At 44.1% G+C, this 14,605-nt stretch overlaps 1 protein-coding gene across 1 annotated transcript in view; it reads right to left on the reverse strand.

Annotated features, from left to right (window-relative positions):
* Nucleotides 1–14,605, reverse strand: part of DDHD1 (DDHD domain containing 1) — a 109,711-nt gene that overhangs the window by 13,248 nt on the left and 81,858 nt on the right. Inside the window, exons 8-9 of the mRNA XM_065403611.1 lie at nucleotides 11,979–12,238; nucleotides 3,512–3,587 (exon numbers count right to left, since the gene is read on the reverse strand). Coding sequence (XP_065259683.1) covers nucleotides 3,512–3,587; nucleotides 11,979–12,238 — 336 coding nt within the window. The remainder of the gene's footprint in view (nucleotides 1–3,511; nucleotides 3,588–11,978; nucleotides 12,239–14,605) is intronic.

The raw sequence follows: 14,605 nt of genomic DNA on the forward strand, positions 1-14,605 counted from the left end.
TTTCAGAAATGAAGTCCTTCAAACTGAGGAACTAAAGCCATTAGACTCTCGGCATTATCAAGTAGGTAGTTTATTTGGAAAGTTATCATATGATGATCTATTGAGGTGAGGAGGCCACAGTCTTTAAAAACTAGGTAGCATTCATTTGGATAGGCCAGATGTTGAAGCAGCGGTGGGGAATATTACCTATTTGTGTGAAATACAGCAGCAAGTTGTCAATGGCACAGTTTAATAACAGAAGCAACATTTATTTTTAATGTTGCGCTCCAAAGATAGATTATGATGACAGCTATGATTCAGAAGACAAACTGAATTACTGGGGAGGAATGATACACAAGGAGCAGAGCTAAGCTACTACTTTAGCAACAAAACCCAAATCACCAACAATACCATTCAAGACTTTGTGTAATTCTTCCAGACTAGAAGAGCAGCTGAATGAGAGAATGAATGTGTGACAATGCACCTTTCAATGACACAATGTGTGCAAGTGAAGGGGACACATGGGCATATTTACAGGTGAAATTAAAATGGGAGGGCAATGAAGATAACTGCAGCATATGTTTATATATTGCCTTTCATCCAGAAGGATTGCAAAGAACTTTACCGACCGAGGAAATACTTCAGCTGAGCATGAAACTGCAGCCACCTCTAGACTGTAGCCCACAGCCCTTTAACTGCATCAGAAACACCATGCAACTTTTGAGGACAAGAAATGAAGGGACGAAGCTAGTAGATTAGCATTACATGGGGAATTTAACTAGGCAGTTCTGTTCTGAATTGCTGCAGAGTGTTGCTACGAGAAGTCTGAAGACCTCCTTTTCTCTCAGATATGGTTGCATTTCAGTTGTACTCCTAGTAGTTCATCAGTGTCTTTTCAACACCATTAACAGCTTTGGATAGATAGAGGATGCTGCTGTACAAAAGTTGAGTTCTAATATGTTGAAATTTGCCCAGGGAACCAGGGTTAACTGACCTTAAGAATCTTTGTGAAAAGTGCCACAGAATCCTGAAATAGCTTGGGTAATTGTGTTGACAAACACAGAGTTAAATAAACTAATCACTAGCTTTGGTATCAGGAAGTAATTGTGGTATGCCCCTCCTCTCTTCCACTTCTTAAAGGAAAATCCTTCTATCATGCTGTTATCTTTGACCACTGAAGCAAAAATGACAACTGACATGCCCCAATGCCATAGAGCGGCTAGCTTTCCCAGCATTTTTACATTCTTCAGATAAGAAACATATAGAATTCTTCCTTAGCCTCTTCTTCCTTTTCCACAGCTGTTGTCCCACAGACAAGGCCAAAACGAGACTGCATCCCTAAACTTTACATGTCTGGTGAGATACTAGTAGAGTTGTGGCATTCAACTCCTGGTCCCCTCAGTGAGGCCTACCATTCCTAGCCCTGAGAGTTTTAGTGAATCCCTCATTAGGGCTATCAGTGGGGAGGAAGTCTAAAGTCCTTAACTCCAAAGATCCTATTTTGGTGGCCATAATCTTGGCCGGGATGATGAGTTAGGGGCACTGAACAAAGACCCTCCAAATCTTCAGGTTCCCCCCCCCAGAAGGAGCAGTTATATGCACCGCTTCCTTTCACATTAATCACCAGGCAATGTAGTTTCTGGATTTCTTCCTGAACTTATCTTGACAGAGAAATGTGTCTATTTGCTCAAGGTCAAGCAAGCATTTAAGTCTCACTTAAGTAGGACTAGTGACTTTCCCTGATCTTAGGCACTCTGGTGACCACAGTAGTGACCACATTTTTCCATCAAAGTAGTACAGGCCCATTCAATCATATATGAAGGCCAGATGTGACCACTATGACCATCTACTCTGATTGTCTGCCGGTCTTCTTTGGACAGGCCAAAGAATTTCATTCAGCAATTACTACATCAAGCCCAATAACTCCTGGTTAAACTAGAGCGTTATTAAAGGAATAGCTCTGTCTGGGTAGAAAGAGCCAAGACTTTGGTGGATGATATCTACACAGCAGTTACTTGTCGTCACGTTAGTCACATACAACCAACTGGTCTAATATGCCGCTGTGACGTTGTCCTTCAGTGGAAGCATCCTGTGAACTCTTCCTTTAGTAGAAGCATCTTGCTCTCATATATTTAAGGTAAGCCTCTCCTCCTCTTGAACTGCTCTCCATCAGAATGAAGGTACTCAGAAACTACAGTGACAGGCAACAGTATAAAACCCTTTGATACACTATTTAACAGTCTATGGAAGATTTAGCAGGATGAGGAAGAGAGAGGATGTATGACAAGGGAAAATTACCTATGAGTAATTTGGTTTGTCATAGTTCTCTCCTCTTTCCCCATCCTACTTCCCTTGCTTTGTGCCCCTTCGTAGGGCTCTTGTTCTGAAAACGTTCAGACTGAATGCAAGTGGATGAAGGACAAGTCTTTGTACAGAATTGAGGAGTGAAGGGTATCAGTCTATCTCCTGCTTCCCAACCGGTAGAGATAATAGCATGATGTAGATTATGTTTTATTAAAATGATGGTGAAGAGAAGAGGGTTAGGACAAACTGAATTACTAGTAAGTAATTTTTCCGTTTTTCTATCAGCAGATATTGACTTTAGTTACTGAGGCCCAGATTTTTAAAGCTATTTAGGCACGGCTGTGCTCAATGACGCAACGCCTCACTAAGATTTAGTCTCAAGTGTCTAAATCCCTTTAGAAAATGAGATTTAGGCTCCTAAATCTGCTACACATTGCATCACTGAGCACAGCAATGCCTAAATACCTCTAAAAATCTGGGCCTATGAGTACAAAAGCAGTGACATCAGAAGGAGAAAAAAAATGATAATTTTAAAAACTCTGAAAAATGAGCTAATTTTCTTTTTTACATAATGTCATATTTTTAAAGTCCAATATCTCAAAACATTATAGGACTGTTAGGAAGTCTTGTGCAACCAATTGGAAAGCTGGGAATCGCCTCTTTCCAATGGCATAAAGCTCCAGTAATTGGCTCTATTGGCTTATAAAATATCAGTCTAAACCTATCACTAAAGACTGCTTGTCCCGTGTCTCAGCAGGCCAGTGTAATCTGGGGGAAAATTCCACATTTGGAGGAAGTTCAGCCAGGTTTGAAGCTGTTCAGAGGTTTGGCATGTTAGAAGCAGTCCCAGGGCAAGATGGATTAGTGGGCAGAGTAGAGGTGAGACTGTCAAAGGTGCATGATAAATGCAAATTTACAAAATGGATTTCACCACCACATGTGGTATAAAACAAACATGTAATATTAATATAATTCATATAATAATATATAATATATATTTTAGATATAAATATATATTATAAATTTTAAATTGAAGAGCAAAAATTAAATATATGAATGTATATTAATCCTTTTATATACATATGTGAATATTTTAAAAAAAAATCTATAAAAATTACCTCAGTACAAGCAGAAAAAGAAACTTGGGTAGAGCGTATTGAAAGCAAACTTTTATAGCAAACACAATAAATATTCATTCATTCAATAAAAATCCATCGAACATACATACCTTAAATTTTAAGGCAGGTGTTTTCGATATGGTTGATGCCTTTAATTCATGTAACCTTTCTTCTATCTCTCTCAATCTAGAAAAAAGGGGTGTCTTCATTAGGCATGGTGCGGACAAAAAGCAGTTAGCCAATTTTTGAGGTTGTATGTTGTTTCCATTCGGAGAAGGAATTGATGCTGGAGTCAGATATTTGTTTGACGCAGTCCTATTTATTTACAAAGAACATACACAAAGTTCTGTTTCCCTGAGCACAGCAGGAATCAAGCAGCAGGAGACAGTTTCTTTGCTCACAGTCCCAACCCTTTCTCAGCCAGAACTTTACCCAAAACCTCTCTCTCAGCTTTTCTCAGGGTCATGGAACACATGCATCCCCGATTGTATCTTGGCTTCCTTCTCTATCTGCTTCTGTGGTTGTTTTGCGGCTTCTCCCCTTCTCCTCCCTCCCTGCCCCCAACTCACAGCTGCAATCAAAACGATCCCTCATTCCTGTGTTTATCAGACCCCAAGGAAACCTTTTGGACTGCATGGCCCAGCCACTGCCTGTATTTGAATGCAGTCTAGTCCACTGCTTCAGCTATCACTGGGGGCATTTAACTGTTCCCTTGTTTTGCATTAATGTAAGGCAGCTATCATGGCCGCCAGCTTTCCTCAATCCACAGCAGAACAATAGTATTACAAATTATTTACAGAATAGAAGAAATGACTTTATTAAATTTTCAAAGTGTGTTTTATGAATAAAATGTAGAACATATCTATTCTGCTGTGTATCAGTCTAACTAGCAAAAAATGGGTTTTGGGGACTGGCGTTTACTGAAAAGCAGCATTTTCAACAGTCTACATGTGTTCAAGAGTTTGACTCACTCAGCAAAGAAACTGAATATTTATCTCCACCCATTACATATTAAGAGGTATCATATGCTGTAATCACACATGCCACTTATAGAACATTATAGAGGGAAGTACAATTTAAAACATTTAAGAATACAATCAAACTACTCCAGGCACAAAAATTTTCACAAGCCCAATATTGCTTTAGAAAGATTATAAACTTTGAAATCCTGAAGTTACAGATTGTAATTGTATGTTTTATAGAAGCATACATATTAGATTTGTACTGAACTGCATTAATAAAATTTAAAGATGGCTGTATTCATTGATAAATGCATATGCTGCGTAACATTAGGATTAATGAGGATCAAGCTTGGAACATTTTTGCGAATGGCTAGGCAGCTGGGGCAAGAGTATGACCATGGCGATGGCCACTGGTCAGATCCTAATGACGTCTAAGAGGTTATCCTTCCTCCGCATGTTTTGGGATGCTGAAGAGGTTTCTTCATATTTCTCTCAATTGAGTTGCACGTTAAGAGGGAATAGCTGCTAGCACTTCACTGTGGGGTTGCCAGGGCTAGCATTAGACTTGCTGGGGTCTGGGGCCAAAGCCCGAGCCCCCACTGCCCGGGGCTGAAAGGGCTTCAGCCCTGGGCAGTGGGGCTTGGGCTACAGGCCCCCTGCCCAAGGCTGAAGCCCTTGGACTTCGGCTTTGGCCCCCTCACCCAGAGTGGTGGAGCTTGGGTTTTGGCTTTGACCCCCCACACTCAGGGTGGCGGGGCTCGGGTGGCCTCAGGGTTTCAGTCCCCCCTCCTGGGGTTGTGAAGTAATTTTTGTTGTCAGAAAGGGGTTGCGGTGCAATGAAGTTTGAGAACACCGGCTCTATCTGGAGGCATCACACTAGCCAACTGGTAGCATAACAGCATGCAATTGGATATCCAAGATAAGATCATTTGAGTGGATACTGGATAGCCCTTCATTCTGTCCACACACGTGATCAAGAGTTGTATCAAAGACCTAAAAGGTATAGTCTGGTCCAGATAAAAAGCTAAAACTCTCTAACATCTAGAGCATGAAGCCTCTCCTCACCTTTACAACCATGAGGTTTTGGGAAGGTCAGTAAGAAGACAGCTTGGTTAATATAAAAACTGGAAACCACCTAAGTAAGAAACCTTGGATAAGGGCAAAGGTAAACTGTGTAGAAAACAGTCTATGGAGGATCTGATACTAATGCTCTCATTCCCCCCCTTTACTAGCCGATGTAATGGTCACTAAAGATTCATCCTCCACAGAAAGGTGCAATAGGAAGTAGGATGCTGAAGGTCCAAAAGGGGAACCCATCAGTTTTGCTAAGACTAGAGTCAAGCTGCATGGGGGAACAGGATCCTACACCTGTGGAAATAGTTTGTCCAGGCCTTTTAAAACTCTTATGGACAACAGGTTGGAAAAAAGTGAATGGCCATCAATAGGTTGGTGGAAGGCAGAGAAAACCACAGGTGCACTCTGAGTGAACTGTTAACCCTCGATGCTTTAGGAACAGAAGATAGTCCAATACGTGCTGAACAGAAGCATGGACGAGGGAAACGCCTTTCAGTCTGGACCAGATAGAGAACCTCTTTCATTTACCTAGTTTTCTACTAGCAGCACATACCGATCTCCTCTAAAGCAGGACCCCTCTGCAGATGTCAGCCATGAAGCCTCCAGACAGTCACATAAAGGGTCTGTAGATTAGGATGGATGGGGTGGCTGCGTTTATGCTAAATCAAGTTTGTGTCTTGTGGGAGTGACAGCGGAGGATTGATTGATAGGGATAACTCTGAAAAACAGTGTTGACAGGGCCCTGCTGAGGCAATAAGTATAAGATGAGCCTTGTCCTGCTTGATTTTGCACAGATCTCTGGGCAAGAGAGGAATGGGAGGAAAAGCATACATGAGTCCATTTGACCATGGCAGTAGAAAAGTGTTTGTCAACAAACCCGGGCTGTGGCCTATTTGGAAGCAAACCTGGGGACATTTTCTGTTGTCTTTTGTTGCAAATAGAGCCACTGGTGGAGTTCCTAAAAATGGAACTTGTTATGTCTGGGCAAAGGAACCACTCATGGTGATTGATAAACAGTCTGCTTAGGCGGTCAGCCAGAGTATTCTGGATCCCTGGAAGGTAAGCCACTTTTAGATGTACAGAGCTGGCAATATAATAATTTCAAAGCAGAATCACTTCCTGACACACCAGCAGAGGTGAAAGTAAGCCGGTCTGGTCCGGCACCGCATACTGGCAAGAGCCAGTACGCCGTGACGGACCGGACCGGCTTCCCCAGGCTGCCGATTTAAAGGGCCCAGGGCTCCGGCTGCTGTGGGGAGCCACGGGCCCTTTAAAGCGCCGCCCGAGCCCCGCTGCTGGAGTCCTGGGGTAGCGGTGGCAGGGCTCCAGCGGTGATTTAAAGGGCCCGGGCCTGCGGCTGCTCCTGGGGGAGACTGAGGACGACCCCTAGATGCAGGTACACCCCGAGGGGAGGGAAGGAAGTAGCCCAGGGACAGCCAACTGTAGTCTGGCTCCGTCACTGCCTGAAGTCAGGTCAGCGTGTTGTGGCTGGAATCTCTGCTGACTCCAATGGCGGAATACTCCACCACTGTTAGGGCCCTGGGCTGGGAAACAGTGGAGTTGGGTGGGCCCTGGGTCCCCATACACCCTGCCACCTCACACCTGGGATAGCAGCCTCCCCATCATAGGCCAGGAGGCCTGCACTAGTCTACAGTCCGCTAAAGCTAGGACGCTAGATTCCTTTTGCTGCTCTGCCCTGATCGCAAGCTAGAGCCCCGACTTTTTGCTGCCCACACTGCCTGAGTGCCGAGGTTCATAGACTCAGTATTGCTCAGCCCAGTTTAAGTGGCCTGAGCTTTAAAGACAGCTAATTCCCCTCTAATTGGTTGCCGTGCCAAGGGCATGACAGTGAGGAGGTGTGGCCTCCATCAGAGATAGACAAGGAGGGACGGACACGCTCTCTTAAAAGGCTCCTCCTTGTTTGTTTACATAGAACATGGCTACTGCATTTTTTATCAAAATCCTACAAGCCCCTTCCCTGGATGTGTGAAAGAAATGCCATGCAAACGAAACAGATTACCTATAAATGTCAGGGAGTTGCAGGTTATTTTAGATTACACTGTGTCTGTATGAGACCCAAGACAGATCACCAACCCAAACCCAACGCATCCGTGACTAAAGTGAAAGATTGTTGAGATGGAGTGAAGGGATCTTCCTTGCAAACGTTGGAAGGTTCTGTCCATCTATCTAGGGAGGATAAGAACCAATTTGGCATATGGACACGATAGTTCAGATAATGTTTCCTTGATGAATACAGCTCGGCCAATCAGCTCTGTAAGCTCTCTGAAACGTAGTCTGGCATACTAGATAACATAAATGCAGGCTTGCCATGTGCCATAGCAGCCTCAACAACTATTTACTGTGGGGAGGAGATATGTCTTTAAACCTAGAATGATGCCTTGCATAGTCTGAAACCTTGACGGTAGAAGGAAAGCTTTGGCCCATCATGGAATTGAGGACCATTCCAATAAATTCTATTTTCTGAATCAAAGACAGGATGGACTTTTCTGTGTTGATCAGTAGGTTGAGCGCATCAAACCTGGACAGGATAATGTTTATACTGGACAACGTTTATGACCTGGATCGACTTTTTACTAGCCAGTCATCCAGATAATGGGAGACATGGACTCCTGATCTCTGGAGGAATGCTGCTACCACTGCCATACGCTGTGTGAATACGAGTCGGCCAACAGACCAAAAGTCAGCACTGTGAACTGATAGAACCGTTGATAGAATCTTAGAATCTTTCTGTGGCTCTGATGAATTGCCACATGAAAGTAAGCATCCTTTAGGTCAAGGAAAGCATACCGGTCACCCAGCTCAAGGGAAGGAATAATGTAAGTTATAGTGACCATCCGGAATTTCAATTTCTTTAGGAACTTGTTTAACTCTCTCAGATCTAAAATAGGCCTGAGACCCCACCTCCCTTTCCTTTCGGGATCAGGAAGTAATGGGAGTAAAACCACTTTCCTCTGAGCAACTGAAGGACCTACTCTATAGCCCCCACAAGAAGAAGCGATTGTATCTCTCGCAAATAACACAGCTTTGAGAGAGAGGTCCCTGAAGAGGGATGGGGAAGGGGGGCTAGAAAGAAATTGAAGGGTTTATTCCACTTCCACCATGCTTAGAACACACTGAGCCATGGTGATGTGGGCCCAAGCATGAAGGAAGTGGGATAGGCAATTTGCAAAAATCAGAGAAGGCAAAGATGGCACTTTTGGAACTGATACTCTGCTCTTGACCTACTCAACAAATTGTGTGCTAGGAGGATGCAGTCTGCCTGGATGAACCAGCAGCTGCAGGGGCAGAAGGTGAGGGTGGAAATTATTTATTTATTTATTTTTTAAACTCCTATATCTTTTTTCCTTGGTTTGAGCTACAACTCCCAGAAATTGCTGGGTCTGATAAGGACAGAAGGACTTCCTCTTTGCCCTCGGAATATAAATCCTCAGGAATTTCAGAGTTACTCTGGAGTCCTTGAGACGATGCAGAGTGTCACCAGTTTTTCCTGAGAAGAGTGATGACCCCTCAATGGGGAGGTCCTGGATTGTTTGTTGACGCTCTGGGAGAACAGAGGATAGCATCCATGAGGACCATCATGTGATGATGATGGAGACCAGGCAATGAGTTGCAGAATCAGATCCATCATGACCAGCCTGCAGAGCTGTTCTAGAAACTAACTTGCTCTCCTCCACCATCACCTGAAATTCTTGTTTCATATTGTCTGGAGCTCATCCTTAAACTTCAAAATTGTATCCCACTGGGTAAAATCATAGTGCCCCAGCAGAGCTTGCTGGTTCACAACACAAAGGTGTAACCCTTCTGTGGAATAAAGCTTCCTTCCGAACAAGTTTAGTTTTTTGGTTTCAATGCCTGGTGACCTTGCCTCTAGATTAACGGCAGATACTACCAGGGAACCCTGAGAGGCAGGACTGTAAAAATGTTAAAACGCATGAGAGGGGATGTAGTATCTCCTCTCCGCTATCTTTGCAGTAGGTGGCAGGGACAATGGGGTCTGCCAAAAAACCTGAGTAGGCTCCAGAACAGACTCATTAATAGGCAGAGCTATCCTTGATGGAGCTGCTGATGTTAAAAATGCCCACAAGCCTGTTGGACTTTTCCTGGACCTCCTCTTGATGGATGCCTACAACCAAAGACATCCTTCGCAACAACTCTTGATGGGCTTTGTAGTCATCCAGTGGCAAGGAAACAGGCTCCACCATGACAGCCTCATATGGGTTGAGGAAGAACATGCCAATGACCCTCGGGGCTTATCCTGTTTCAACTCTTTTCAGGGAAGCTCAAGAGAAGGATCCTGCCCCTGCACAGGGTGGGCCCACTACCAAGGTTTGGCTGTTTATGGCGCTGATGTTCTTGATGACTAGCCAAGGAGGTAGAGTGGGGAGGATGTGGGGACTCTTGACTGAGGGAGGAACCCCCGTAGGTTCCCCAAAAGCCACTGATATGGGTCTGGCCCCCAACTGTGTGCAGACAAAGGGTCCTTGCGGTCTGCACCCTGCTGGAACAGAGGCTGAAACCAGGGTGGGCAGGCACTGCATACAGGTTACTGGACATGTCCAGACTGAGACACATATAAACCTACTTTAGAATTCGAAGAAGAATCCACTTCTTCAGACCATGCAGGAACTGTCCCCTCAGTACCAGAGAGGTAGGCTCAGATTCTGGAGAAGGGGACAACGAGATCCTCTGTGGATTTCCCCTAGACGGTACCATTTTAGTCAGTATACTAATTGTCAAATCCGATAGTTCCACATGGTGTGGAGCTGAACTGCGACCATCAGTGCTGACGCCAAGCAAGAATCTTGAATTCCCAGGGAGGGCGGTATTGACAGATTCAACAAACGCCTCAAGAGTGGATGGTACAGGGAAAGTATTCTGGTCATGTGGCACTGCAACCCGAGATGACAATAGTGAAGCTGGTACTGAACTGGGCTCTGGAGCCAACAACCTCCCATTCTGAGGCTTGTTCTGGAGAATGCCTCCTTTTTAAGCACACCTTCGAGTCCTTGGTAGAGGCTCAACTTCTGCGCCACTGATCTTGAGGTGCCTAGTACCAAGTCCTTAGATGACTTGTGTTACCTCTTCTTTGGCACCAGTGAAATTGATCTGTCTCTCGGTACAACCAAGGCTGGAGGAGCACTGCTGCCCGATGCAGAAGCACTTCGTACCCGGATTGTGCAAGAAGGCTCCAATAGAGGATGAAGCTCCAATTCCAACTTAAGCAGGTACTTAAGTCTAGCTGCCCTGTCCTTTTGGGATTGGGGCTTAAATGCCTTACAGATACTGCATCTGTCACTAACATGAGCCTCCCCCAAGTACTTAAGGCAGCTGGATTGCAGGTCACTAATTAGCATTAGTTTGCCACAAGAGTGGCAGGGTTTCAAGCCCGAAGAATGAGGCATAACTCCAGTACCCAGATAGGAGTCGGTGTCAAACAGCCCCCCCCCCCCCCCAAAAAAAAAACAACCACCCCCCTAAGGGCAGGTCTACACTTACTTCCTGGTCCGGCCGTAAGCAATCGATCCTCTGGGATCGATTTATCGCGTCTTGTCTAGACACGATAAATCGATCCCGGATCGATCCCGGACGTGCTCGCCGTCGACGCCGGTACTCCAGCTCGGTGAGAGGAGTATGCGGCATCGACGGGGGAGCCTGCCTGCCGCGTCTGGACCCGCTGTAAGTTCGAACTAAGGTACTTCGAATTCAGCTACGTTATTAACGTAGCTGAATTTGCGTACCTTAGTTCGAAGTGGGGGGTTAGTGTGGACCAGGCCTAAGTTAAGCTAAACTAAACACAAACTGCTCTATAACAACAATGGGTACTAATGACAGTAACTATGCCGCCCCACAGGTACTGATAAGGGAAAACTCTCCAACAACTGCACTAGAGTGCACATATACCTACAATGGAAAGGATATGTGCAATTCCTCAAAGGAGAACCTTTATTCCTTCTCCTCTCCTCAAACCTGGATAGGTTCAGAATACTTAGTTTTTTATTTTTTAAAGAACAGTAAGTGCTAGAAACTCAGGAAATTCACAGCTAAGATTCCAACACCAACTATAACTCCACCCTGTATCACTGCTCATTTCCCACCCATGGGCAGTGTGCAGCCTCAGCTTCACCACAGATCTAGTCACTTTATTGGAGTAGAGTACTGTCAATAATGTCTTTGGAGGGCCTTGCATTATTGTTCCTTGCTGGAAGTAGTTCCCAAATTGATCAGCTGGCAATGAACAGATGATTCCTGCTGGCCAGCTGTTTGATTCTGGTACAGCACGCAGGATACGGGCTCAGAATTCCAGTCACTGATCCCAGCTCCCCTTACCTTTGACAGCTTCACTAATGTGTTTGTTCTGTGGTTAGAGAATTCCATTTACCATTGCCATTCAATGCCAGCACAGGTGCAGCAGTGGCCAGGCATTTCTGATAGAAGTAATGGTAAGCTCTGGAAAACTCCTAAAGTGTTTCATTTAGGGATGCAGATTTCTCCTTAATAATGAGAATGTGGAATACATTACCGTTGTTTAGTTATGTAAAGTTCTTCAAGCAAATGTTGCTCCTCATAGCTCATCCAACGGTCTTCAAGATCCTCCTCTTCCTTCTGCAGCAATTGTTCATAGAGTCTTACTGGATTCCAGCCAGTCATTATGTCGTAAGTGATTACACATCCCAGGGAATGTGACACAATTGAGACTTTCCCTTTTTCTTCAAACTCTGGATTCCGAGAACAGAACAGCATATATAACCGGTTCAGCTCCTGTTGAAGGCCTTTTACTAGCTGTTTTAAGAGAGAAAACATTGTGTTAAGATTTCATCATTATCTATTTAATCTCCCTGTTCCTGTTCATCTTACTATGAGTTCAAAGATGGGACTGCTTCATGGCTGTGTATGTGGCCATTCTAGTGTAGTGCCATTCACATGCACTAAATGTGACTCTTGAGAATTTTGCTTCATCAATGAGTAACTTAAAACTGTCCAAAAGATAACCATTTATAAAAGAAAAATTAAACCTGACTCTAAATCTCCTGTTTTAAAAAAAAGTTCTAAGGATTTTATTCTTAAATTTCTGACGTACTCTCTATCCTAACTCCATTTTAACTCAGTTCCCTGTCTGGGAATTTCCAGGGCTTTAGACATGTTTATGGGCATGTGCTAAGAGTCAGGGAGCAGGGTCTCTATGGTGCTTTGGAGAGAGGCCAAGAAGCAAGGAGAACAGCAGGATTCACTATGGCTAGGGGAAATGTGGAAAGCTTAGTTATGCAGGCACTCTGACCTGGCAATAAGACACACCCTGTGCTACTTAGGAGCTCTGTAAGACTACAGGAGTCATCCAGGTTCAGAACTGCAGTCCAGCTGCCTTTGCTGGTGGACTGATGCTGATTCACTTGTACACAGGGCATCACAATGTAAATCCCCAAAGCACCCTAGTTTCATATTAGCTGTTAGAAAGTAATTTTATAACAGTGCTCACAGAAACTGTGACTTCCAGAGACCTCTGTGACATTTCTGCTCTGGGTCTGGAGCTGTCAGCAGGCAGCACCGCAGCTCTCAGCCGCTGCCGGCAGTGGGTCCCCAGCAGCTCCTAGCCGCCAGGCAACAGGGGAGTCCCAGAGCTCCTAGCCGCTGGGCAACAGAGGGATCCTGCAGCTCCCAGCCACCAAGGGCAGTGAGGGACCTGCAGCAGCCAAGCTGCCCAGCCACTGTGGGTGCTGGACCCTCCATTTTGTCAGGGGTATTTGTAGTAAAAATCACGGACAGGTCACGGGCTTTTGTGAATTTTTGTTTATTACCCATGACCGGTCTGTGATTTTTACTAAAAATATCCATGACAAAATCTGAGCCTTAAATCATGAATCTTTTGATTCTTCGTTTCTCTGTGATCATCAAGACTTTCCCTTACTCCCCAAAATTGGGACCAATAAGTGCCATCGGCAAGGGGGAAGCTGTGCCACTTCATGTCCGTTTTGTGGAAGTGAAAAAGTGAAAATTTTGCCGCCTGCCCGTGGTTAGATAGGGGCCCAAGATAGACAGTTAGTACCATGCACAAACCAACTCAGATGGACCCAGAAGTATTAGCTCCAATTCCCATGAGCATTCAATTGGCATAAGAGTTTGAGATGCACCCAGCATATAGAAGAGACAAATAACTGAACACATCTCTTTTACTAAGAGGCTGGAGATGAGGAATTAGAGCAGGCTCATAATCACCCATAAAACCAATACTGGTCCTTTTGGTGAGTGGTGGTGTAAAGGTTGACAGCAGCTGACTACATCCAAGGCTTCTGATTAAATATTTCCCAGTAGTGTCACTCATCTCAGTTTCCTAATTGTAGTTTACCCAGCAATTCACGTATTTTTCCAAAATCTGCTTTATAAATGTAGCAACATTTAGATTCCTTCATACACAATGTGATATTAAAGGACCAATTAAGACTGCATTAAAATTTTGCATGTTAGTAATGTGCCTCAATCATCTAACTATAACAGCTCTATTATGTCATCAATGCTTGTATAAAGATGTGTCACAGACAAGTGCATTTACAACCACACCTGAGGCTGAGACTGTGTATTATTCTTTATATGGATTAATGACATATATGATTATGGATTATTTAGAGCTCCTTGTGTTCAATAGTACTGATCAGCTTCAAGGGTTTTATGAAGATATTTTGTGTGTAAAAATCCAGAAAACATTTCCCCCAAATTGCTTCTAAGTTGCTGTAAGCGTTACCTGATCTGATCAAGAACTTTACTATTCTGCTCACTGCTTGGTTAAACTATGCCATAAATAACTCCTCTGAACACTGCTCTGTCACATTTCTCCTGCTACTGGGCATCTCTGCAATTAGCGTCATTTTCCTATTATACCAAAAAGAATGAATAAAAAGCCCCACAAAAGGCAGAAAGAAGCTGTTTTGGAAGAAAAGAACAAATGAGATAGGTGGAGCTGGCATCCGCTGAATTTGAAACGCAGAGAATGCTCAAGAAGAGAGGATCAAAATTTTACCAATAATGCAGTATAGTCTACAAGCATGTATTGCAGTAGACTAATCCTATGGTATTCCTAAAATGATGGTATATTGTTCCTATGCTAGTTCAACCTAACAGAAACTTCTAATCTGCTCTCAAATCCTGTGTGCACAC

This window comes from Emys orbicularis, chromosome 4, assembly GCF_028017835.1.
Source record: "Emys orbicularis isolate rEmyOrb1 chromosome 4, rEmyOrb1.hap1, whole genome shotgun sequence".
NCBI lineage: Eukaryota > Metazoa > Chordata > Testudines > Emydidae > Emys > Emys orbicularis.